The following is a 27,612-nucleotide window of genomic DNA, read 5'->3' on the forward strand; positions in this document are numbered from 1 at the left end:
GACTGTGGGTTGGTTCAGATTGGAGGCATGGGATTTATCATACTTTATGTGATGGAAAATGTATTTATGAGATAGCCAAGGCTCCATTTCCTTAATAATTACTAAATGCAACCAACAGCAGCATTTCTTCAGCACTATCTTCTAGCTATTCTTTACAATTAGTGATTTTTAACTTGCTAAAGGCAAGCAACTGCTGCTTCCCCTCCCAGACCCAGATGGATACAAATGAGTTATTCTCTTACCAGTGTGAAGCTACTGCCCGGGGGATGTTTGCAGGTCCAGCATGAGGCAACTTCATACCAACGACCTAACTGCCAGGACATGCTGGACATGGGTAGAACCATCCCATAAAGATAATCCTCCAGGGGAAGAGACTGCCAACCCAGGTTTGATCCTGTATGCACATCCCTGCCTGTTAGACTGGGGTGCTTTTAAACACCAGGTGGGCAGCTGTGATAATGATGTCAGTCCTGGAGATGGCACTGTCAGCTAATCAGTGTATAAAAATAATCTTTCCTGTGTTGGCACGCAGTATCCAATTTGTACCTCATACAAGAAGAATGTATCCCAATGCCACAAAAAAAAATCCCTTTTTAACTGCCAGTAAGTAGACCAGCGGAAAACATCCATTTTTGCCAATTCCTTAGGCACCTGGCTCATAAAGGGCTTCCAGAACTCTTCAGTAATGCCAAATATGCTCTTGGTCATGGTGTGCTAAGTGAGGTCATCTAACTGTGATAAAGAATCCATTTAAAAAATGAAAGAAAAAATGAAGCTGAATAAACTTTTGGAGGATCTGGAGCAATCATCACAAGTAGACTACCTGGCATGAAGAAAAAGTTCCCATGTTGCTCGAAAATAGTGGGCTCATAAAAAAGAATAAATTATCAACACTGTGCCTGCTCACTGCTGTCATTTGTCTTCCAGTCCTTGCTCTTTGCAAGGACGTGAAAAGCTCTCCACAACTGCCTGATGAAGACACTCTTCTATTTTCATCAGAAGGGTTGAAATGCTACCTGGTTTAGTGGGTGAAACCCTGAACTTTCTTCCCAAGTGACAATGATAGAGTTGTATACAACAGGCCTGCTCAACAGCAAGCCATATCAGTCTAAGGGAATGTTATCTCAGATCATACTTTCTGCCTCTAGAAAGCTTCCTCTAAGGGCTTCTTCTGCAACCACTGATACCACAAGACAGACTGGAAGAATTCTGAACCCATCTCCACAAATGCAACTGTGGCTTATAAGAAAGAGTCTTTATTCATGAGACTTCCTATTTATAGACCACACTTCCAAGATTCTGTAAAACCTCCTTCCAATTGGTAATAAATAAGTCCCAATTGTAATTCTTCCCTTAATGTCTTTATTTGTTACACCTCAGGAAAAGTTTACCAATATTTTCCAAACAGAAAAAAGAACAAAATATGAACCCTTTATAATTCTAGTGCTCAGTATGCAACATTTTGTCAAGAATCTTTCACGGTAGTGATTAAGCAAATGAAGAGGAAAGCAAAAATCTTAGGACATGAAAAAAGGAATTCCCATATAGAAGCAGTTTTAGAGTAACTCTTCCCTGAATCTGCCATTTCCTATCGAGGAATGGCACGGATTTGGTAGGGAGGTGGCTTCATCGTGCTCCCAAAAACAAATTTGGTGTTGACTTCCTTCACACCTTCTGGCAGGGTGAATGTGAATGCTTGTAGCAGGGTGGAAAAGACAATAAACAACTCCATCCTTGCCAACAGCTCCCCCATACACACACGGTGCCCTGTGAAGAAGCAGAAAAGGCAATTCAGCCCAAAGATTTCTACCATACCTCCCTTTCTAAACTGCCTGGGCTTTTCTTTGCTTGTTTTCTGCAGATTTTATCCTTTTCTCTTAACTTTGTCATTTAATGATTCATAACTGAAAGGCTGCTTGTATTTCCACAAAAAGTTTCCATCTGCATTTACAGCAGGCATTAAGACATTCTAGAAATTGTCACCAGGTTGGCATGGTTTATATTTACAGTCTTCCCAACACCAAGCATTTTTCTGCTACTGCTTTGATAGCTGGATATCTTCTCAGAGAGAAATTGGATCTGTCTTCCAAGAAAGACTTTTCTATATATCATTCCTTCTCTTCCAATCTTTTCTGCATACAACTGGACTTTCTCTCTTCTTGGAGATCTTTAAGACAATTTGTATATGCCCATCTGTAGGTGCCTTCCCTGTCATTTTGGGGAATGAATGGATCTGAAGATGTTACCACAAGAAGTAAATAAATCCCTGTTCAGTGCACTTACCTATAGCAAATGGTAAGAATGCTTCTCTGTTTATGAAGTTTCCATCTTTATCCAGAAAGTGGCCTGGGTTGAACTGATCAGGTGTCTCCCATTTTCCAGGGTCAGCCAGAACAGAGTCAATATTTGATAAAACTATGGTGTTCTGAAAAAAATAGAGCAGTGGCTGCAACACAAACTATGACTGTAGAATCTACTGATATCTAGGACAAAGCCTTGTGAAAAGCCATCCACAGAGAAAGTCAAACGTTAGAGGCACTGCCAGAAGAAGAGTTCATGTCCCCAATCAGGAAAAACCTCAAAAGCCTTTCTAGAATCATATAATGGACTAAGGATAAATTTCATTCAAACATGCAGCACATTTGTACCTTTGGAATATGATATCCCAGCAGCTCTGTGTCCTTCACACTCAGTCTGGGCAGTGCAATTAAGAGTATGTTGCTGTATCGCTGGATCTCATGAATTACAGCATTTGTGTAGGGCAACTTCTTCCTGTCCTCATAACAAAATACGTGGGAACAACCCACAACAGCATCCAGTTCCTTCTGGACTTTCTCTAAGGAGGAATATTCAGCTTTAAATATACAGCAAACATTCTATAAATTCTATAGTCATAATTGCTCCTGTTGCTTTTTACAGTCAGAATGGCATCCAATCAGATGGAAAAGATACTTTATAAAAAAATAATGCCTTCAAATTCTCATACAGATGACCTGAAAAAATTTGACATTAAAGTTATTTATAGGTTGCATACATACTTTTAAAATAATGACAGCAGATGAGGTCATTTTATAATAATATGTGGGTTCCTGTTACCTTTACTGCTCCAAGGTAATTTATAAAAATACTTTTATTAATATTTATTTCAACAGGCAGGTAGTCAACGAGAAAAAATATTAATTATGTGTTAGGGGAACAGTTTAGTAATTGATCAAGGATTATTCTCCATTAAGAAGCACATAGATTTTGCTTGTCATTTATAGATGTCCTAATTGCTATTCTGTAATTACTTGCCTTGGGAAGCACTCACACAAATTAATTTTACCCAAGGACTTCTTTTTTTTTACTTCCAATCCAAGCTGAAATGGTAATTTCTAATTATTTTTTTTATTAATACTACAGACTCTATCATTGCAATTAGAATTACCCCCCCCCCCCCCCCCCCAAAACTTAAGAATGTGTTAATATATCCTGAGAAGATGAAAAATGTGAAAATCCGGTATGTGCAACTCAGTCTCAAGTTTTAAGTCTTTTGAAGGTAACAAAAATGGGAGATCCTTTCTCCTTAACACTTCCACATTTTCTTCCTACCTCCCTCCTGTTGGGCCTGGGGCTCAGGTTAAACTCTGAATTATGAGGCCTTTAAAGTGAGTTTTGTACCTTCTAATCCTTTCTATCCCACACACTCTGGCTCATTTTTTTTCCAGTCATTTAACTCTGCCAACCTGAATCTTTCTTCTGTGAATATCATCATTAAAAGCACACATTTTCAAGCTACTCACCCCAATATTAGCAACCTCACACTGTGTTTAAGTTTTTTCTGCTGCAAGAGGCCAAGAGCTAATCAAAGAGTAGGAGTCAGGGATTTAAAAGGATGATCCAAAGACTCCTTAGTGAGAGTCTAAGCATTACTGTGTGTGGAGGGGCAATGGTGCAATTTTTCTCATCTGGGACTAAATTCCTCCAGCTGATTAAATTAATCACATTCTGTTTGGATATGTTAAAAAAAAAACAAAAACAAACAAAAACAAAAAAAAAAACAACAACAAACTGAAATTTGCTTGTATGTTAGAAAGGATACAGCAAGAAACAAATGAATGCAGTTCACCTGATTCACACTTTTATTATTAGTTCCTCTGCTTTTCTTTGAACAGGCACAGTCACTATCTGAACTTGTATCATTGCTAGAGTTGCAGACCTCTTTGGATACACTTACCTTGAATGTCAGGATAAATCACCATATAGAGTAATGCCCACAGTAAAGTGGTGGCTGTAGTTTCTATGCCTGCTATAAAGAGGTCAAAAATGGTCTGGAGAAAGTTTACTTCATCATAAGTAGCATCAGCATCTCCTTTAGTCTGTAGATATGGATTGAAAAGAAAGTTATGGCACACAAAAGAAGAATTAAACCACCTGGAGCAATCATACACTCTTAAATTTACATTAGACATCATTACAATAAAATAAACACTTAAAATCCCTTTTTGTTAATGAAGTGTGAGAGAAGTTCAGAGGTACTCACTTTATCTATCTCATCCAAATAGTAATCAATAAAATATCGATTCTCATCAAATTTTCTTTTTCCTTTGTGACTTTCAAGTTCCTTTGCTAACAGATCATTCACAAACCGTACACAGGACTTAAGCTTTTTAACTGATGGCAGAAAATGACCAGCAAGCCAGGGAGACAACTCATATATCTGTAAGAGAGATATTTTAGATATGTGATATTACATATAAACATGTGACATTTAGCAAACTAAATTCGAATCCAAATTCAGGCTTCTGGGTAGTGGAAAAAGCAAGTGAAAGACTGATGACTGAATCAGCATCAGATTGAAGGGGTAGTGCCTATCTCATGATTCATTAAAGATTAAAGCCTTTCTTAATTCTATTTTTCCCAGGAGAAAAATCAAAATTTCTCTCAGTTTTATACAATAAAGTTATATATATATGTGTGTGTGTGTGTATCTGTGTGTGTGTATGTACCCACACTTAGAGATTATATAAATACAATGTGATGCAGAAAGAATAAATTAAATTCCTATCTACTCCAATTCTTTGCTGGGCTGAACTTTGCTCAGCTGAACCAAGAATCTCCCATGAAACCTGTCCCTAATCTCACTTTATCCAACACACATATAAGTTCTATTTCATCACTAAAAAAAACAGATCCAGGCTGACTTCCTTGACACATCTATTAAGTGAAAATAGAACTATCCAAACCCAGGTTTATTTTCTTACAATAGGATGGTGAATGGGAATTTTAATCACATTTGCCTTCTCATAGATAAGAAGCAAATAGATCATATTTGTGTGATGTGCAAAATAACTCAATGACACAGAAACAGTGAGTTGTGTGGCTTCCCACCCGTTTATTCATTGTTCTAAACATATTCATCTTCTTGTCCTTATGCTGCCATAAAGCCATATATCAGCAGAAAAGAAGTAAAACACTTCTTACATCCATTCCATTCTACTTCATTTCACTTTCTTTTTCCCCCTTTTACAGACTGCATCATGTCCTTCCAGTTACAGAACTACTACAGCTTAAATTATACCCATATTATAATGGATGTTAGATCTTAACTTCTGGGCTCACCTATTTAAGTGGCAGGTGCATTACAAAGATTTATCTCCCCACAAGCCTGTTCAGATTCCCAGCTCTATTTCTTCTTCGCCCTACTGCATAATTTTCCTTAGCACTACCTGTCCTCTTACCAGGAAAACAGGTAAGTACAGGCAGTCATTAAGGGATTGTATATTCCTGTAAAAGCACTGTGGAGAGTGGGGCACAATGAAATGCTTGACTAAAACAATTTTGTTGGCTCTGGACACACTATTAAGGTGTTTTAAAAACAACTTATACAAATACCTACTGAGAGCAGTTTGGAAATAGCTGAACCTGTGTCTACCCTGATTAAAAGGGTAGCTTAGGAATCATTTCACTGGCATCTTCTGGGATAGTTACTAATAAGTCATTTTATTCTAGCTTATCTACCAAAAGTATCAAATTAGTCCTCAAATCCTCTAGGACTTTGCTTACAGCAGTTTCCAGTCAGTCAGAGGCAGTGGAAATCACACAAGACACAGAACTGGATGAGTTCCAACAAATTCTGCAGAAGCAGCTGCCTTGTGCATGGGCAAATTCACTTTTTGACTACACACAGTACCATGATTCCTTCTCATAAAAGATTCATAATAAAACTGCCCCAGTCTGAGGCCACCTGTTCTGCTGCTTTGGCAGCTGCAGTCACAGATGCACATACAGAAGCAAGAGAGACTTTTTCTCTCCAGGGGACCTGAAGTGAAGTTAGGAGTTGAATGGAGACAGATATCATCCAGCAGCTAAAGAGGGTGACTTCTGTTGTGTCACTGTATTCTTGTAAAGATGTGCAGATTTGGTACAGGTGCTGCTGTCAAAAACTGTAGGGAAAAGCTGCCATTAAACAATTTCATGCCATGTTACCTTTGCACAAAGCAGTTTCTCTGCTCCAGTTTCTATCAGGTCAGCTGGCAGCAATGAAGGAAGACATAAAAATCCATTTACTCTTGACATTTTTTGACAGCCAAGTCATATGATAGAGTGAAGAAAGCCAGTTCACCAGACATAAATTAGGATAAGCCTATTTCAGAGCTTTTCAGATAATTTAACCCATATTTTACTGATTTCAGATATAGTTTCAATCACTGGAGTTGTACAGGTGGCACTTTTGCAAAAAAGTCCTTTGTACATCTCTCAGTGATGTAACAAACCTGCATTTTCATCTCTGTCCCCCAGACACAGGAAATTTTTGTGCTATGATGAAGCACAAGAAATTGAAACAAGTTTTGAACCAGGCATCTGGAAGCACTGTTCTAATGTGCTCTCCAGAAATTCCAGGTGCTCTAGTATTTATTTTTGTTACAAAAGTAACGAGCAAGTTGCCTTTTTGCACCATCTATCTATAGAGAGCAAGCAAACAAACAAAATTGATTTTTCTCACAAAGAAGGAGATGCTGTTCAAAAATGCTGAAATGGTGTCAAAGGATTCAATCAGACGGTGAAAATTCTCATCATCTCTGGAGAAACGATGTCCAAAAATCACAAGATAAATCACATTTGAGACCGTATGAACAACAGGCATAGTGGGGTCCAGAGGTTTTCCTGTAAACACAAGGGACTGCATTCACCATTAACATTTCCTGTTCCTGCTTTTCTCACTGACAGGAGAGCTGATAAAATTTCATAAATATTTCTGACATTAATTAGATCACTGGATGGCAAATTGTAATTTATTGTTAAAAGGCCTGAGTGAAAAAGTAACTTCCGACATCTAAAAAAGCACTGTTGGTTAAAAAAAGAAAAAACTGCTGTTGGAAATGGAATTAGTAGTATGAATTATAAAAATGTAGATTTTATCAAACCTTGGCATCAGCAGATCTCATGTTTGGCAATAACCAGGGTACAAAACCAGCTGACACATTAAATACACAGATGAGAAGAGAACCACCTAGAAGTCTTCTTTTATATCATTTTACATTAGAATATTTCAACCTACCCATGGATTAACCCCATTTTTCAGCAGCACAATTTGAACAAACTCCCTCTCCTACTGAGGAGCTCACCATAAGCTGTGTGAGCTGAGATTTTTCTACTACACTTGACAGAGCAGAGCACAGGTCTGTGCATCCTTGGTCAAAACTTTGCATATTTTATGCTTTTTCTTCTCTACACAGGAATAGGAGGCATTGTGACACTGATTTTGTTACTGTTCGCTGTTACCCTGATGCTGTTACCATAAGTAACATAGAATGGACTCAGAAGTAATAACGCCCATAGGGACCAGTATATATACACCAGTATATTATAAATATGTAACTAGACATACACATAACAAGACAGGAATCTCTAATTCTGTGAGCTTGCTGTGGGGTGTCACACTTCAGCAAGTAAATATCTCATGCAGGTAGCATATACAGACTTTTGAGACACAGCTCTGCACATACACTTTGAATCCATTTTTGTAATCAAATAGTTTCAAAAGCCACCAGAGCCCCATTCGCCAGCAAAGTCTTCCACTGCACAGACAGCCCTGCCCACCCTCACATACCGTTTGTTTTCTGTAAGTATTCCACCAGGTGAGCAGCCTCCTCTTGCAGTAGATAATCCTTATCTTTTTTCGTTACTCCCATTTTCCTCATTGTTGCAATTCCAAAACGCCTCTGCTGCTTCCAGAGATGACCATTAGAGAATATAACACCTAGAATCATAATGAACAAATGCTGTCAGTACCTCCTAAATTAATGGATTTGTACAGCCAAGAAGCTTCTATTTTCTTCTAATTTTTTCAATTTTTCTACAGCAGTCTGGCAACATTCTTCTTTTTGTATTTTAGCCATTTATTTTCTGTATAGAAGCTCTTACATTAGCTCTATGCTGTCATTATTGTTCTGACAGAATATAGAACTGTTTTTAAAAACTCACAAAAATGAAAACTTTTTTCCTGATGTAAATTCAGGACTTTTAGGCTCTAAATCAATATTCAGAACTAGGTATAGAACATATTAAAAGAATTTCTGAGAATAATAATTACCATTTCCTCGTGTCAGAATGTGAAAAATTTTGCTTGTAGGCCTTCCAGCAACATCTTCAGCATGAGCAGTGAGACCTTCCTTCACTGCCTGAAACCCTTGCAGGACAACAGCAGGAGTGTTTGAAAACCATAAGGTGAAGATATTACCATGAATTTTGGCCATCTATAGAACAAAGCAGGATGAGAATAACAAGAGTGAGAAACGGTGCTTGTAATTCAAAGAAGATGGACCAGATCTTCCCCCTGGGCAGATGCCCTAAGGGTGACTGGCTTTGAGAAGAGAGGCATCAGATATGTTCTTACATACAATATAGTTGGAAGTCAGGTTTCTATCTAAAGTCTCATTTATTAAAGGTCATGACATTTCTAAAATGTCAGCCAATATTGCCAAAGTCTGTGATGTTGTTTATTATGTCTTATGATTCAAACTCATTGTAGATGAACTCTTCCATCCTCACCACTTGCTACAAGACAGCAGTAGCTCATTAATTTAATATGAACCATCTACAGATTCCCCTTTGTGTGTCAAGTGTACCAAAAGCAGTCAAGGAGCTGAGGAATGTAGGAATTTCCTTTCTAGCTCAGCCGTGACAGCCTTGTCTTCAGCTGCTGTGCACGCAGGCATCGCTGGCAGTGGGCAGGACAGTCCTTCCCCTGGCTGCTCAATCAGGAGCTAGAAAAGCAGCAAAATAGGCTGGAAAGAGTGCTGTGTTGCTAAGACAACCCAAGAAATGAGGACTAGAGGATTGCAAAATTTTTCTGCCTGGGAGCAAACAAGAGGGAATACTTATGCACAGTGAGCAAAAATGTATGGGCTTGTGCTTGCACATTTGTGTTTCATTTTTGTCAGGACCAGTTCATGGCTTTTGAAACCTTGGGGTGACCAGTACTACTCTTCATGTCTGGGATGTCAGAAATAGAAGAAAATACAGCAGACAGGCACTAGCTACTATTTTATGTTACAGAATAATATCACTTTGCCTTGAAATATGCAGCTCAGGAGGACACAACAGGCAGGACATGGAAAAACCAGGGGAAAGGAAGGTAGAGAATGAAGAGGGAGAGTGAGGTGCTATTACTGACATATTTAAATATTAAATATTTAGTATAGATGCATAAGAACTATAAAACAGTAGGATACAAACTTTAGAAGTGCTGCACATTACAGCTAGACTTAGAAAAGAATTTGAGCATACTGTGAATTATTTTAGCCAAGTAAAAACTTGGTCTTGCTAAGCAGACTGAAATCTCTTGTGAAAATCTGAACAAATTGTATGTCAGAAAAAAATTTATTCTAAGATCTTTCAAAAAATCCATTGAATAAGTATATAAAAAAATCATCCTGTCCCTACTGGAAATGCATATATCCCCAGTAGCTATTTCATGGGATATTTGGAAAATGTCAGTGCACCAGTCAAAATTCAGACATCCAAAAGACCACACTGAATTAGTGAGTCTACTTTAAAATACATCTTTTTCCTGGGTATAAGACAGGACTATTATCATCATGATATTTTTGTTCATATGCACATAAGGTATTAAGTATATATTTCATAGTAAGTGCAAATTTTCACACAAAGAAACAGATATTTTAATTATCTCTACCTATTTCCATATTTTTGCAATTTAGAACAAATCCCTCCCTAGCATTCAAAATAAGACTATGTTAAACACATTTACTTTTCAATCAGCTTATAAGTCTATTAATAGATTGCCAAAAAGTACATACTTTTTTAAGATGCTCATGATGAATTTTGAAGTTCATCTGCAGCAGATTTCCAAAGAAGGGATATGGAGTTGGCCCAGGAGGAAATCGTCTTCGCATCCATTGCAGTTTCAGAAACTCTATCAACAGCAGAGACACCACAAAAAATACCAGCACCTCACTCACTGTTAACATTTTACTTCTGATTTACACAGCTACTTTGTCTCTCTACAACTGCTGTGTAGACAGAGGAGAGATCCAGTTTATCTTGCTTTTGGGCTACCTCCCTGAAAAGAGAAAAAACACTTGATGCTCCTGTGACTCTCTGTCTTTCCCCTCTTTATAACTTTTACTTCCCCATCCCAGAGAATTAAGTGTTCTTATTTTTAAGTATATATGACATCATTCCATTATATTACAGTTACACATCTCTCAATCATTACCTCTGCAAGGGACACAAAATGTAGGTTAATTATACACCTCTTCGTGCCATGACTCCTGCTGTGACAAAAATCTCTGCCTACGGCCCTGGTTTCATAAAAACCTCTTGCAAGAATGAGAAATAAAAATAAATTTCCTGAGGGTTGGTTGCACATCCAAGGGCAGTGCGGTTACTGAGAAGTTCAGCCATCATATGCACCAACCACATGCTCTGCTGCTTAACTCACCCCAATACTGTTGATTCTGATGTTCTCTGCTATTCCTGTAATAGTTTTCCTCACAGTTTATATTGGAAGATGTTTGGGGGATGACTCTACCTTTTAATTTTGTGCCTAGGGCACACAGACCATAAAAGATGCCAACTGATCATTGGGTAACAGGAGTTTGATGGTAATAATGATCTAACACCCAAATGTCCTCCCACTCCCTGCTCAGCTGCACAGGGAAGTGGGGCTGCACAGTCTCCTTGACCAAGCAGAAAGCAAAATTTCTTCACCCCTCTGCTTGCTTGCCTCTGGCTAATCCCCCTGGATTGCCTGCAGCAGGAACAAAGATGACATACAGCTACCTCTGAAGCTTCTTTCACAAGTGCTCTCATACAACTAAGCAACTCCAGCTCTGCAAAGGGCAGCATTTGAACATGATCAGCACAGATTTGTCACTTGTACAGGAACAGCATTAGCTTAGACTCAGCTCATCTGACTTTGACAGCAGCAAGTGGCACTCTAGGAAGCCGCCTAGATGGCCTTTCTGCTCATGTACCAACCTTGCAGAGCTGGCACAGCTAGAAATAAGAGTTGTGAGGTGTGAAGGACATTGGTGTACCCCAGAACCAGGGCAGAGAAATAACATTTACCCATCTTGCTGGCCCACTGATTGAACTGGGATCAACCTCAAGAACTGAATTACTGACTTTCAAGATCACTTTAGGGACTTCAAGTTCTTTCATTGGTGTTGCATTTTCTGTATCTCAAACTGCTCCCAGCTCTGAGTTTAGTATTTTCCAAAGTGTTCATAGGAGGAGACTCACAGCCCCAAGGCTTGTTTGCCCTGCTCACTTACAGCCCCATCAGGTCCCTGCACAGTCCTGGCTGGCTGATCTGTATCTCCCCTGGCTCTCCAGGCTCACTCTGACTTTTCCACACAGATTAGCCACGTTCTAGTGATTGCACCTCTCAACCTAGACATGAACTGCCTGCACGTAGCACGTAGGAAGGCAGCTGTCAAACAGCTTTGCCAAGTCTTTGGGAGAGATGTCAAAGAGAATACAAATTGCTTTTCTCCTCATAAAAGATGGTGCTGGAAGGTTGGGAAGAGAGAAGCCTGATAAGGTTTTGTAAGCTGTATTTGCCATAGCTTCAGTGAAGAGAACTTAATGCCTGAGGAACTGGGGGTTCTGAGAGCTCAGAAGAACAGAAAGGTATTTCTCTAACAAGTGAATCCTCCTCCCTTCACTCCTGGCAGGAGAGCTGCGGGCCCATTCTCTTCTCCCCCTTCCTTTCAGCCCATGATACTATGGATAAACAGAGTAATTCCAACTAGTCCTTGAAGAATACTTCCAATAACAACTGCCAAGTCTTTTTTTCAAGGAAGGAAACAGGTAAAGCAACAGTAACCTGCACTCTGACCTTGGGTTTAAACTTTACAGGGTGGTTAATGAGGCCAGTCTCACAGCAAGAGTGGCTTCTGGCACTTGCTGTCCACTAGCCCTGCTTGGACCCTGCTTCTGCCAGCTGCACCTTGCACAGCTCCTCCCTCAGTGTGGGTTTGCACTCAGCAGGCTCAGCTCAGCTCTCAGAAGGCTGCTTGTGTGCAGATGCCCCTCTGCTCACAGAAAATTCTCAAGAGCTTTGATTCTCCCACAGTTTTTGGGGAACGCCACGTCAATGTCTCCTGCTCTGCCCCTCTTTTGCAGGCACCAAGATTTGCTGCACAAGACTGCAAAGACTGCAAGCTGCCCCCTGAACTGTGCTTTTGGGCACCAGTGAGGAGACATGGCGAACCTAATCTGCTATACATCATCATTCTTACAAACCCTGGTGTGTGAGAGGACTCCCACCTTCATAGATTTGGCTCTCAAATGCACCACAAGAACATATGTCAAAAAATAAAAAATTAAAAGAATTTCCAGGCCAGCCCACTGGTCCTTATCTGATTCTACCCACTGCATTTCACCAGCAGTGGGGCTTCCCTCTGCATTTTCCAGCAGGCAATAGGAGGGGTTTGCCTTTGCTTTTGGCCTGAATCAGGAGCCTCAAAGCCAAATGAAGGGTTACACTGTTGTCTCTCTGTTACTTCCAGTCTCAAGCGATCATCGACCAGTGGTTCTTGGCTAAATAGACAAATCTGCTCCCAGCAAGCTGAGATGCCCCTCCACAGCTTTGTGTTCCCATGCAACCATAGCTGGGAGCTCTGGCAATGCCCAGAGCCACCACCTCAGGGAACAGCATTCCCACACACCATTCTGGATTTGAGAATGTATGGGAAGACTCCTTGGAATCTGGCTCTGGTGTTCCTGCTCCCTCCAGTAAGATTCTGCCGAGTTTCTAGTAAGACTAGACAGAGCAATAATTGTCAACATTTATTTCATTTGTAACACAGCAGAAAAAAATGGTACAGACGCTTTCCAGACACAGGAAACCAGAGTGTTTTTCAGGACTGGCTTCTAAGACATGTAACACAACAAGGAGAGATTTGCACTGCATTTGAGCTAAAAATGAGAACCCTAAAGCTGCACAAATACCAGCACACTACCAAACCTGTGTCTGCGCCTCTTAAATCTCTAATGCTGAGCAACCTAACGCAGAACTGCACAGAGCTTGTATGGATGGGGTTTCATGGTGCTCCCAAAGATAATGTCTGTGTTGACTTCCTTAACTCCTTCTGGTACAGTGAACTTGAATTTCTGCAGCAGGCTGCAAAATATGATGAAAAGTTCCATCTTGGCCATTGTCTCTCCCAGACAAACACGGTGACCTGCAAGGGGTGAATGGAAAGAGAAGTCAGTCCCCACCAAGGTCTGCAACCAGCGCCTGCTTCCCAGCTTTTCACAGGAGCGTTGCTCAGCAAGGAACGAAGACCTTTGCTGAATTTGACAATTTCCTCTCAGACTGAACTGGGCACACAACTAAGATATCTGCAGTTCATCTTAGCAGTATCTGCCCACGTTATAGAAAAGATACCAGAGATGCTTCTCAGAAGTTTCATTCTTGCTTTCTAATCTACAGGACTCTTTAATTTTATGAAAGAGATTTCAGTCTTTTGATTCCAAATAAAAACAACAAGAAGGCATCTTTAGGTTCCCTCACATTTTCCACTTAGCACTGACTTATCTTCCCTAATAACAGTGAAAAATCAGAAGACAGATGACATTCTACACCTGATGAAACATTTTCCTACATAATGGTTTCAGTGAAAAGAACATGTTAAAGAAAAATCTCTTCCCAATTTATCAATTAACTCTGTCCAGGATATAATTCCCATAGACAGACAGTGACAAACTCTGAAATGCAGTGGTCAGGTTATTCAATTTGGATGTGAGAAACCAATTCCTCTTCTGCCCAATTTAGACCAGAAACCTGAGCCTGACATTTTCACATCTCAACTGACAGCTCTGACAATCAGGCTATTCCCTCCTGGCATGATCCCCCAGACCTTTTGTTTGTTTAAGCTTCTATAAATTCACACACTGGTGAAAGATTGATTCCAGAAGCTCCACAGGAAAGACATAGATTTCTGGACGTATTTGATCCAGCTTCTGGATCTCCCATTCATCTCTCTGCACTGATGAATATTGAATTATTTATACAAAATAAATCAGCTCCAGCACAGCAGCCTGGCACAGAATATCCACTGTAATGGCATAACCTGGCATATACAGAGGAGGACCAAGGGTAGCAGTGTAAAGATTCAAGTTACTAAGTGATTGGGAATTCTGGGACCTTACTCATTTTATCTTCTCTGCATTTTCATAAAAATCTAAGATACAGTGTTTATACAATTGCCAAACAACTTATACTTGCAGACAAACATTTTTCTGGGCTGGGAAAACCATGTGTTCCTGCATTTTGGGGTAACACTCCCCTTTGGCCTTCACAATGAAAATAACACAGCTTCATCTAATCTACATAACTGGGCTCAGTTTTTAGTGCACTCACCTGCTGAGAAGGCCAAGAAGGCCTCTCGTGTCACAAAATTTCCATCCTTGTCCAAGAAATGGTCAGGGTTGAACTGGTGAGGCGTCTCCCAATAGGCAGGGTCAAAAAGAGCAGAGTCTACGTTGGCCATAATTAGAGTGCCCTGAAAGGAAGATGCGCTTGGCACAGTTCTGCCTGTGCCAACAGAGATTCCAGCTATAATTCTGCACATGGAAAGGCAGCAGAAATTAAAGATTACATAGTTAGGGGAAAAACAATCTTAAGTGTTCTGAGGGGGGGTTTTGTTCAAAAAATAAATAAGGAAAGAAACTTCAGTATTTAGGGGTCAGGAATTTCCCTGCTGTATTCCTTCATGTCTCTTTTTCCAGTCTGTTAGCAAATGCCATAGAATATGTGGTCTGCAGTTCTTTAGAACCTTATCCTAAATCTAGTGAAATGATCTTCCTGTCCTGAGCTGGAGGAGAAAGGGTTTAATGGTAAACCTTTACTCGTGGCCAAAGATCCCATTGGAATAGAAGGGATATCTGTACCTTTGGAATGTGATACCCCAAAACTGTGGTATCCTTCACAGCTTCTCTAGGAATTGTGATTAAAACAATGCTGCTGAAGCGGAGGATCTCATGAATCACAGCATTTGTGTACGGCAGCTTCTTCCTATCCTCGTAGCAGATGAGATGGGAGGGACTCAGAACAGCATCCAGCTCTTTCTGGACTTTGTCTAAAAAAAATTTAAATACCCATTATAAATACAGGAATGCTGTTTGGTGCGAAACAGAGTTTTCATCTCCTTTTTAGAGTATAGTAGTGATTGAAAAATTTACAATATATAAAGAGTTTATACTTACCATATCCTAAAGTATAAATGCATTTATACAACCAGCTAATTATGATTTTACTACACTCTGTTTCCCAGTTTATAGGTTCTGTGTTCAGACCCTCTTTCCACAGGCTCAGCAGATTTATGGAGCATTATATTAAAAGGAGGGGTAGAAAACTCTAACTATAACAAGACCTTCTTATTAAGAGGTCAATTCTGTTGATCAAATCAAGTTGTTGATTTTACTCCAGGTTAATTACAGACTCACAGCACACTAATGAGGGCAAGCAAGCCATCCCATCAAGCTGATACATGCGTAATACTGAGAACTGAAACAGGATCATATTACTAAAGCATCACCAAGGGTTAATCTCTTTGGACTGATATCTAAGCTTCAGTAACTAACACACCTTATACAGTCTCAGATGGTTTGGGGTCAGATTTCATACTTAAAACTTGGGCTAGTAAGCTAAGAGGCATTTTTTTCTTTATAATTTATCAGAATTTGAAATTCATGTGTGTGCACAGGGCTCTGTTCTTCTAGCATTCTAGCACCACAAGCATGAAAAGAATTTCTAGCCCTCAGCCTGAGAGTCAAGAACATGGTTTAATAATTCATCACCTCTGAAAACCCTCTACCAAATCATCCAAAAATTTTGAAACTAGTATGGAACTATACTCCTGTCTAGAATTTCTGGATCATCTTTTTGTCTTCCTATTATTTTCTTCCTTCTCTGTTTAACATTCCCATATATTAGAATAAATATATATATTTTACAGAAATTCAATTGATGTCTCAGTTAATGAACTCAAATAATACAACCTTATTACACACTCTGGATACCAGAAAAGCATCACTCTTTCCTAACCCAAACTCTTATTTCACCTTGTGTGTTTTCAGCCTGTATCTCCCAATATATGCTTACAGTGCTGAAAGTCTGACAAAAATCAACAAGACTCAATACAATATCAGAACCTGAATATCCCTGAAATTATTTTAAAAACTGTCTGAATTTTTTTACTACGTTGGCTTATTAAAAAAGCAAAGTTCAGGAATTCTCTTTTAAAAAAGAAAGCTTGTTCTTAAACCCTTGATTTTAGCCAAAAAAAAAACCCCAAAAAACAAAAAAAGAAAAAAAAAAAAGAAGTATAACAGAAAATTTCTCTACTTGAATCATATCCATGTTTGTGTGTACAGCTCACCTTGGATGTCAGGATAAACCAACATATAGAGCAGAGCCCAGCGCAGAGTGGTGGCTGTGGTCTCTGAGCCACCCAGGAAAAGGTCAAAAACAGACTGCACCATGTTGTCTTCATCAAATGTAGAATTGGGGACATTTTTAGTCTACAAGTGTCAATGAGAAAGGTAAAATGGGGTATAGCTGTGTAACAGCACTAAGATAGACAGTGATCACTGTATCTAGGGGAACAAGATTTCTATAGGACAGAGAAAATATAAATTCTTGAGCAGAACACAAATACAGGCAAAGACTTTACTCAAATGAGTACACTGATATTGTTAAATTACAGGTGCAGTTGAATGTGTCAGGTGTATAAGTCCTGTTATGCTGCCTTATAAAGTGGCATATTGACTTCTGTTCCACAGCAGAAAAACACATTTCAAGGTAGTTTTATGCCACCCATGCCACTCTCAGCACATTTGCTGATTTCAGCAATCTATCTAATATATGTTATCCTTTTAAAGATTTATGCTTTTTTTCAGAGCAGAGACTGGCAACATTTTAAGATTGCCATGATACTCATACAGTGCTACTCTGCACAAAAGTAATACAACAAGGCAAAAATGAATCAGAATTAGGCAGCCATCTAAATACCTGCACCTTTTCAAGGTCCTCCCTACTGCCCAGCCCACACTAAGGATTCCACAATATGATAACAAACCAAAGTAAATAACGTGTACTTCCAGAACCAGTTATTGAACTAACTATTCAAAGTTCATATTTTGAGTTTGACAAGCAGAGTTTTCAAGCTGTACTTGTCGAGTTCTGCAGTAATGTTGTTGTGGACAGAAAACAGCAGGGAAGGGGCAGGGAACCCGTTATGGTTGGATCTGTGTCATGTACAGCATTGATTACTCACTTTCTCTATTTGCTTCAGGTAAAAGTCAATGAAATCTTCTGGTTCATCTATTCTGCCTTTTTCCCTGTGGCTTTTGATTTCCTGCCTTACAAAGGAATGAACAAAATCCCGGGAAAATCTTGCTTTATTTTGAGGTCCTGGGAGGTGCTCTGCAAACCACGGGAACACTTCACACATCTGGGGAGCAGGAATTCAGCACAGAGGAAGTTAGTGACACTGAAGAGAAGCCTTGCAATAGAGATGTAGTGGACAGTTTTGGTGTTAAATTACTGAATTAGTTTCTCTGGGGAAAGTCCTGTGGCATCAAAAAGAAATGTTCAGTACATGTTGAATACATAAAAGCACATTAAAACCACAAATTAGGGACAGCACAGTTTCCACCCTGGATTTTTTCCCATCCTTACTGCAGAACTCCATCTGTATTTTCCCTATTAATTCACCAACAAAATAATTTACTTTTGCAGATAGATGTAACACGCATCAATATTAATAAGTCTGATGTTAATAAACTTTTATGTCTATCACCTTAGCATCAAAAAAAAAAAAAAAAAAATCTTTCATTCTCACACAGAGTATCATCTTTTCACCTTAGCAATACTCATATTTCCATTACAGGAAAGTTCATTATCCCAAGCACATTACCTTTGTTAAGACATTCTAATAAAGATTATTAATACAATATTCATAATTGAATCATATCAAACCCAAAGCAGTGGGGGGTCCAGTTCATATTCACAGTCAGACTATTTATCAGCATTCAATAATACAATACTTTAATAATATACATACTGATATAATTATATTTCAATAAATAATGAGCTCAATAATCAAATAAGTTGCATATTAGAATTATTCTAATAAGCAATATATAATCTCATAAGTGATATTCTCACATAATAAATGTGGCTGTTCCCAAAAGCCACTATATGATTGAAGGCTTCAATCAGCTGGTGGAAGGTTTTATCTTCTAGGGAGAAACGATGTCCAAAAACCACAGCACAAATCACATTGGAGACAGCGTGGACAATGGGGAAGGAAGGGTCAACAGCTTCTCCTGCAGACAGAGAAAAACATTAATCTCCAAAGCAATTCCTTCTCCTCCTTTGCTATTTGGGAACAAGATTATAGTGACACTTTATAACAGATGTCCCCTATGATATTTATACTGTTACTCAGAAACAACCAAAATTCACTAGGAAATGGAACAAAAGATAAACACCACTCAAAAATGAAGACATGAAAGCTTCAAATCTTTAACTCCTGGCCTTGTTTTTTTTTTAATTTGCTTTCCTTTTTGCTTTCTTTTTTCTTTTTTAATCTCAATCTTGGTGTTGCTCCCAAAATACAGACTGCTGAGGTCCAGCTGTACAATAATCTCAAGGGTTCCGAGGGGTTTTTTCTCAAAAAAATAAATAAGCAAAGAAACTTTGTATTTTGGGTTCAGGGATTTCTTTCATTTCTCTTTTTTTGTTAGCAAACCCTGCAGAATGTGGGGTCTGCAGTTCTTTAGCACCTTATCCTAAATCTGCAGATCTAAGGTGTGCTCCAAACCCATTCTATTCTGTAACAAAAGTGGTGTTTACACTTAGAGTCGAGGAGTCTATGTTGTGTCTGCCCCCAAGCACTGTGTCAATGTCATACCCTCTCTGTCTCTGAAGAATTCGACCAGGAAACGAGCCTCTGTTTGTATCCCACGCTCCATTCCTTTATTCCCCATTCCCAGCTTTCGGAGAGTTCCAATTCCAAAATGCCTCTGTTGTTTCCAGATGAGACCATTTGAGACCAAGATACCTTTAGCCACCAAGAGCGAATTTTATGTCATATTAAAGTTCATACAACTGTAAATGATAAACACAGTAAGTGCCATCTTTTCATCACTCCGAGAGAAGGAACCTCAGGACAGTGTTCTTTGAATTGAATGTTGTTAGAGGCAGAGAAAACACCTTAGTTAAGATATTCCCATCCCTGCAAAAAACCCACTTGGATCTCTGGACTCACACACCTGTCTTCCAAACTTAATTCTATTATTTCTGAAGCATCTGTCTCTGGTCTTTGAGGGATCCTGTTCAACCAGGATCTTTACACCAAATATCAAGTTCTCATCTTGGAAAGGTCCCTTCTGGAAGGACAATGAAGCCAGGGCAAGAACCACCCAGCCAAAATGAGAAGGAAAAGTAGGCTTTAGCCAATCTGCAAACAGCTTCTTAGGATCAAGAGTTCCTGTGGGACAGAAAGGAATCCCAGGCTACTCTGCTGTGAGTCTGTTCTATCAGAGACCACCCAGCATGAACTATTTAATTTGCTTGGTGGGGAAATTCCTTCCACCAGTCTAGCCTGCACTTCCCCTGGGAAAGGCAGCTTGCTCCCCAAGACAGCTGCTTCACTACAGACTGGGATAGCTCTCCCCTATTCCTTCTGCTGTCCTGGGAACAAGGGACAGGCAGGTGGTATTTGTGTGGCAGAATCAGAAACTTGCATCTGAGCTGCAGCTGTTTGTTAAAGCCATCCCTGCTACAAATTACAAATTTTAGGGTACTTGTCACAACTCAGCTACTTTTCTCCACAGCACCCAGATAAAAAGTGGCAATACAAGATCCTTCCAAATGAAGGATGAAATGGCCACAGACTTAATCTCTATATCTTAAAGTGTTTTTTCTCTAATTACATTAGCTAGTATTACAAATTAAAGCTTTCCAGACTGTATTTCACATGAAATAAATCCTGATGGAGGGTAAAGGCATCTGCTGTACATTCTCTGAATAAGATGCTGATGGAAACAAGTTCAATTATTTCTGTTTTAAACACATCACTTGTAATTCTCCATCCACTGTGATTCAGCAGTGTTTGTGATAGCACAATACAATGCTTTGAACACGGGCTAACAAATTTAAAGCTCCACTGACCTTCATGTGACTTTGTACTTCAGAACAAGATCAGAGTTGTGTATATGATTTCCTTACCTCAGCCTTTGTTGTAAACAAACTACTGGGAGCATAAAGATTTACTTTAGTCTCAGCTTGCAGAGGAGGCCACAGACTCAGGATTATTTCAAATCAGGACACTCAGACAACACTAAGAATGGACAAACAAGACCATGCTGCTCTGGTAAGATTCTGAAATACATGGGTGACAGTGGGATTTGGAGACCACTTAGGATGATGCTTCAGAATTATATAATTCACCTTGAGCAGACAGAAGAAGTCAGTTGGGAACTAAGAGGTTTTCAGTAAGAAAAACACAAAAAGAAACAAAGTCAAGGATGAAGTCCTTCCACTGACATGAACATCTTACCCTTTCCTTCTGCCATTTTGTTGAAAATGTAGGTCTGGAGTCGCCCTGAAACATCCTCCGAGTTGTTGGTGAGACCGTTCTTCACAGCTTGGAACCCATAGAGCACCACAATAGGTCTGTGACCCATCCACAGGGTGCAGATGTTGCCATAGGTTTTTGCCAGCTGCAGGTAAGATTAGTGCCAAAAAAAATACCCATGGGATAAACATCAACAAATGTGCACACATGATGGGCTGCTCTCCTCTAGCACACGCTACTCAGGGGTTCTTGAGATGAAAAGGGACAGTGGCTGAGTTTTGTGGTGGGGATGCTTTCCACAGGAAGGGTCTGGGCTCTCTCTGGGAACACAGCACCCACAGAAATGTGAGCAAGAATAAATGGTCCCTTTCTAGAACTTGGCCTTGGATACCTTGCAATACCAACAATAGGGTAAATGCCCCTGAGTCTTTATGGATCTATGCAAGGTTTCCTGTGAAATTTCACCTGCCCATTCTTGGTTACATTTTTCAACTCCATATTTCATTCCCTCAGACAACAACCAGAATTCCTTGAAATTATGAATTCCAGGTGTAACTCCCCTTCTATTACTACAGATTTCATGTTTCAATGGCATGTTTCTTCCTGTCTTATACTGAAACACTTTCAACTGAGGCATTTAAGCATAGATCCCATCTCTGGGTGCCCATCTCAGACAGTGTTGTGGATATTCTGCAAGGACAAAATCTATGATGCTAGACCAAGAACCAGTACAGGTCTGTCCTCTCACAGTGATTAACACGTACCCATCAGCAAATTTTAGCATCACGGTCTTTTAAGCTCCCTTCAGCTGCAGCCAGTTACCCACTGACCTGCAAGCTGCACTTAGCACATAAGGAAAGGAAGCAATCTGAAAAATACAGTAACACATTGGGTTCTTTTGTGACATCTTGTGGCTCAGTGGAGGATGTTGAAAACAGAAAGAATCTGTATTAACAGGCTTATCATGTACCTAATTCTTCTCATCAGTTCTTTCCTTTCACCATCATTTACATCTTTAATTTATCTGCAGAGAGCACATTCCAGACTGGACCCCAGAGAAACAATGGATCAAAGGATTTGGCTGCATATGGGATACAATCTTGTTTCCATTCCATGACAGAAGATGATGTCCTGGTGTGCTTTTCACAGCTTCTGAATTCAAGACACCTAGTTTTAATTTTTTTTTTCAATATAGGCCAGTGATAGAAAATATGAGAATCACGTTTTTCTTTCAAGGCCAAAGATTCCCTTAAATATATAAGTCTTTTCTGAGGCAAAATTACTATGTTCAATTCTGTTTAAATTGTACACATATCAGCTTTCATATGAATTAGACTGTCTGCAGGTTTTTACCTTAACTTGTTCAGGCACTTCACTTCCACAATTCACCTTCTCTCAGGGTTCTCCCTGTTACCACATCAGCCTATCAATAACCATCACCATTTTTATAGGTTTTGCCTCAATAGTTCTTAAGTTCACCTGCAAATACAGGAACTTAAGTTCTTAAGTTCATCTGCAAATACATACCTTTTTCAGGCTCCCATGATCTGCTCTAAAGTTTATCCACCAGACGCTTCCAATAATGGGAAATGGGGTTGGTCCAGGAGGAAATCCACGACTCTTCCATTGCAGATTCAGGAACTGTGCACTCAGAAGAAACAAAACCAGAGATATGAGAATTACACTTATCATCATTGCACACTTCCAAACTTGTATTATAAAACTGCTACAAATCTGTCAGTTGAAATGACTCTGTATTGTTCTTCTTAACTCTTCCCTGTCACATTGAAGATTTCTGAATTTTCACTTCCCTTCTTTCCTACCACTGTCCCTGATCCAAGAAAATGAGGATTATTTCCATTCTTGAGTGTTATTTAATACATCACCATGCTGCAATATGCTAATGAAGCCATTATTTTAAGATCCAGCAGAGGCTGGATCAGAGAAGGTGCGAACCTCAGCCAGAAACATCCCTTTGAGCAATCAGTTTTATGGAAGGTGTCACTCAAAATAACTGACTAAGTGGATGCCAAGAACTCAGGTACAAAGTTGCAGCTGTCAGGTGAGGACAGGAACACTGATCCTGTAGCATTCTTGGGGCAGAGGTAAAAGGAAGCAGCCAGTAGCCTTGTACAACAGTGGGACTTGCGAACCAAGAGCAATGAAGTGTGGCAATTTGAGTTTTCACAGTAAACAATACAGATCAACTGCAAATAGCACAGCGAAGAATCAAAAATAACTAGTGCTGTTGGCAAAAAGTGTTACAGACATCACAATAAGTTCCATTTTGGTGCTGAGTTCTTGTCCCCTATGAGGCTTTATGAATTAGTTTCTGCCTTATCTCAGTGGCAGGAGTCTTGCTCAGCAGAATTAATTCCAGAGCCTGTAACACTTTGCTTTATTTTTAATTCACAGCATTTGAAGTAGCACATGCAAAGATCTCCTCAACACAAAACAAATCCCTACAAACAGGAGCAGTTCTTAGAAGATTTCTAGAGTACAGCTAGTGGAATAGGCTGTCTGGAATGTTGGTACCAAGCTGCATTATGAGGAACAGCAGACCTTATAGGGGCTGTGCAGTGCTCCCCAAAGGAATGTCTTTAATTCCATCAGACAAGATGAATCTAAACACCTGCAAAAGATTGCAGAAGACAAAGAACTCCATGTGTGCTGACTGCTTGCCCAAAAATACACATAGCCCTGCAGAAAGAACACAAGACGGCAATTACAGATCTTAATTGCTGTTTCCACCACACCCCTGCTTGCCCTGTGCTTGCTCTGAGGCTGTTGTTCCTCTCACAGCAGAGATGTCCCTGTGGGCTGTCGTTCTGTCTCAAGATTTGCTGTCCAAAAACACTCAACTCATCCTTGCAACTCCACTTGCATAATCCCTTGGTGTTATTTGTCAGCTGGCAGAAAGGACATCAGGCATGTTTTGAAAGCTCTGTTCACATTTTATTCATTCAAGTTCTTTGGTAGCATTCAAGCATATGTCAACCACTCTTGGCAAGGGCAAGAACCCTTCCCTGGAGAAAAAAATCCTTCCTTACACAGTAATTAATCTGGGTTGGATTCCAGAAATTTCTTCCAGTGCTCAGGAATCAGTTGCAATATATTGCAAATATATTTGCAATAACCATACTGTCCTGCAGGAACAGAGGAGTTGGTCCTAGGCTGTCTCTAAACCTCTGCCCCTGGCAAATTAATCTGAACAAGTCTTACCTCAAATTTTCTGTTCTGTCCACAACATTTGACATTCCAAGTGCAGCATCTGGGCTAAGAGATACTGCTCTGGAAAATTGTCAAAAAGAATGCTGAGGCTGCAAATACTCAAACATTAGGAAATGCCAGAAGTAAAACTGTCTGTACAACATTAATTACTTCTTCCTGACACTTCAGTGAGAAAAGGGTATGTGCTATGGTTACTTTATGAAATTCTTGTCTCTGTTCAACTCTTCTGCAGCTGACTGCAGAACACTGCCAAGATTACACAGCACTTCACAAACCAGGGAGACTGAAAGGGCACCAGGCCTTGGTAGCTCCCACACCAAGAGGATATCCAGCACCACAGCAAGGTCTGCACTGCTTTCACCTAAATAGCACTGCATTACAACACCAAAACAGGCAAAACTAACCAACCAAACAGAACAAACAACAACAAAAGCAACGGGAAAACAAAAAGAGGAGTGTTTACAGTGATCACTTTCCTTCCTAATAGGTAGAGCTCTTGCTTTCTCTAATTCTGCTCTCATTGCATGCCAGTGATGCCAAAAACTTGGTAAATCTCTATAAGACTACATATACCAACTGGTTTTATTTTGAGATGACTGAGATGATTGTGTATTACTAGCAGGAAGAGAAAGCAATGGATGCTACAATACATTGTAATGCAGAGTGACAATTTAAATTAACTCCACCAATGTGTGTGAATTGCAGGACTTAAGTGCACGAATTATGGACTAAAATACAAATAAAGTAAATGTGAGATCAAGCAGGTAGAGACAGGTATTTACAGAGAAGCTTTCTGCAAACAAGTTGTTTTGGTGAAAATCAGTTTTCCTGGTTCCAACATCTTCATCAGATGTGAACAGCACCTCTCCATAAAAGCCTTACTCATTATTATCTGACAAATACTGTCATAAGAGCCCTTGCAGAGATGGAAGATGTTTAGTCAGCTCAGAAAACCCTCATTTCTAATGAAGGTTTTAGAGCAGAGGAGTGGGAATAAAATACAGGGAAAGAACAGAACAGAAACAGTCATACCTGCCATCTACAGCTTGACTTTCATTAGTCAAACTTCAAGTTCTTTTGAAAAGTGAACATCGGGTTGATTAGGCCCAGAGTGATAAAACAAGTTCATGAGAGTCACAGACAAAGTATGAACAAACCTAGGAACAGAATCTGAAATTTCAAGTCCCATTCCAGTACTTTGTCTATGCAACCTAAAAAGCTCATCAATCTTCAAGTCCCAACAAAACAGACGACAGCAGGAGGCAAAAACCTACCTACTTTATTCATAATTCATGTCAGCAAAACTCTCTTTTCCTGAACTGAACAGAAACACAGAATGGGAATTTCTTTTGCTCACATTTCACAGTCTTGTGTTGATTCCAGCTATGCTGTAAGCCACATTCTCCCTCTCTAAGTGCTTGCTGGACATTGAGTGTCAGTGTAACTGTTCCCTCTGAGAAATTCTGATGCCTCCAACCAGTTAACAGCTCCTATTATGAAGCTCCTGAAAGATGAGGGAGTGCAGGGGAGAAAGGGACAGCTAAGTTGATCCACATCAAAATTAGTGTCTCCACTGGGGGGGGGTGGAAAAAGAGAAACAAAAAAAAAACCAAACCCACAAACAAATCCCAAAACCCGCTTATCTGTGCTGTTTAGCTTGAGGCCAGGCCAGGCAGCAAGAGCACCAAGCAGTGTTTTCTAGTACGTGCTGAGCCTGTCCCTGCAACAGACAAAAAATGAGCCCTGGTTTTCTGTCAGAGCAGATGACACACGCTCTGGGCAGAGGTGCGCCAGGAGTCCTTTCCACCCCCAATATGCACATTTATCATTCGCTTCAAACCTTCCCACTCCTGTGGCCTGCAATCTTCATTACAAAAGCAGGTTTCCTCATCTGCTCAAAACAATCCAACTTAATAGCTGTCATCCTAAGTGGAGATGCAGCTCTTGCAATAGTATTAGAGTCAGAGGAGATCAAGCAAGATTTATGTGAACAGCTACTACACACATGTACTGAAAATATTAAAATCCACGGTTATTGAAACAGCTTCCTTGCTTTTTCTCTCCTTGTGAACTTCAGCCCAATGTTTTGTAAAATAACTTTGCCTCGCTGTATTTCAGTCTGCCCATAGCTCTCACCTAGCAGCTGGAAAACACACTGCCCACAGTGTTCAAAGGGTCAGGCTCAGACTAATGCTCGTGGTGGGCTCAGAATTATTCAGCTGACCCAGATTTCTCTCACATTAAGCCCTTTTCTTTCTTTTTGTTTTCTTAAGTTGCATCATAATCACTATTATTAGTAGGCAACTTCATGGCTTAACTCATCTTAATTCTCATTATTTTAAGTGTATAAATCATACCTTCACTAATGGGCATGAGAGCATCATGAGTTTTCAGGAGCCTTTAACTGTTGCAAAACTTGCAAACTTAACAAGTGATTCTGTGCACAAATAACAAATAGAACAGCACTCACTTCCTTTTAACCACACAGGACCATCTGGATAAAATGGGGAGAAATAAAACAAATTAAGAAATTAAATTCTCATGCATACAAGCAGCAAGTGAAGTTAGTTAAATAGTTTCATCAGGTAACTCATTTTAAAGTCTCAAATAGCATCAAAATGTGAAAAATGGGTGGATAAATAACTGCTCAACAGCATGACTCAGTAACACTGCAATTTTTGATATACATATGGAACTGCCAGAATTGGCTAACAAAACCATAAAAGTTATTGAATTTCAAATTGCTTCCCTCAGTTTTTTGTTGATTTAACTCTTCAACTGTAAGATTCATTGAACCATGCTGCTGGAAATTATGCTTATCAAAATCTTCTGTTTCTATCTCTCTGCCCAAAAAAACATAAAAAACCAGATAACATAGGCACAAGCATGTCCTTGGCCTCTGATGGCTGCTCCACTTCCACACTTCCTGCAAAAGCATCTGCAAATGCAGCACACTGAAGCAGAAGTGGTGCATGAAACTGCACAGAGAATTCTGGTGGTGGCTGCTCAGGAAGGTAAGGCAAGAAAATGCTGAAATTTCACTGCTACCCTGTGAAACTGCCCCTGTGTTTCCTGCTGGAATCTGAAGTTATTACAATCTACTGCAGAAAAAAAGACCAATTGTCACCTACACATTTCTCAAGACTGAATCATGCAAGACTGTATTTACCACATTTTCTTTTACTAACCCATACACACCAAAAAAAATGAGCTCATCAGAAAACTAACTGAAATGAGTGTCCACACCTGTAACTCTCAGTTTCTTGAACTTTAATTC

General features: G+C 39.7%; 2 protein-coding genes across 4 annotated transcripts; both read right to left on the reverse strand.

Annotated features, from left to right (window-relative positions):
- Positions 1 to 1,380: 1,380 nt before the first annotated feature.
- On the reverse strand, positions 1,381 to 10,497 carry LOC131581363 (cytochrome P450 2J6-like). Its single transcript, XM_058843512.1, has 9 exons — positions 10,305 to 10,497; positions 8,576 to 8,738; positions 8,093 to 8,242; positions 6,986 to 7,146; positions 4,523 to 4,699; positions 4,217 to 4,358; positions 2,649 to 2,836; positions 2,284 to 2,425; positions 1,381 to 1,767 (listed from the first exon to the last, which is right to left on the reverse strand). The coding sequence occupies exons 1-9, from the start codon at positions 10,473 to 10,475 to the stop codon at positions 1,589 to 1,591; spliced, it is 1,473 nt and encodes a 490-aa protein (XP_058699495.1). The 5' UTR covers positions 10,476 to 10,497; the 3' UTR covers positions 1,381 to 1,588.
- A 14-nt stretch (positions 10,498 to 10,511) lies between these two features.
- On the reverse strand, positions 10,512 to 26,810 carry LOC131581366 (cytochrome P450 2J6-like). Of its 3 annotated transcripts, none has more exons than XM_058843515.1 (10): positions 22,632 to 25,659; positions 21,087 to 21,249; positions 19,437 to 19,586; positions 18,689 to 18,849; positions 17,796 to 17,972; positions 16,899 to 17,040; positions 15,409 to 15,596; positions 14,879 to 15,020; positions 13,481 to 13,697; positions 10,512 to 10,567 (listed from the first exon to the last, which is right to left on the reverse strand). In XM_058843515.1, exons 1-9 carry the CDS (start codon positions 22,797 to 22,799, stop codon positions 13,519 to 13,521), a joined length of 1,470 nt encoding a protein of 489 aa, XP_058699498.1. In that variant the 5' UTR covers positions 22,800 to 25,659; the 3' UTR covers positions 10,512 to 10,567; positions 13,481 to 13,518. The 3 variants fall into 3 exon arrangements, with proteins under 3 accessions (XP_058699498.1, XP_058699499.1, XP_058699497.1); XM_058843516.1 differs by lacking the exon at positions 10,512 to 10,567 and adding an exon at positions 26,693 to 26,810 and having other exon boundaries at positions 13,301 to 13,697; positions 22,632 to 22,745; XM_058843514.1 differs by lacking the exon at positions 10,512 to 10,567 and having other exon boundaries at positions 13,301 to 13,697; positions 22,632 to 23,736; positions 23,861 to 23,876.
- Between the last annotated feature and the right edge of the window lie 802 nt (positions 26,811 to 27,612).

The sequence above is a fragment of the Poecile atricapillus genome, chromosome 8, assembly GCF_030490865.1.
Source record: "Poecile atricapillus isolate bPoeAtr1 chromosome 8, bPoeAtr1.hap1, whole genome shotgun sequence".
NCBI lineage: Eukaryota > Metazoa > Chordata > Aves > Passeriformes > Paridae > Poecile > Poecile atricapillus.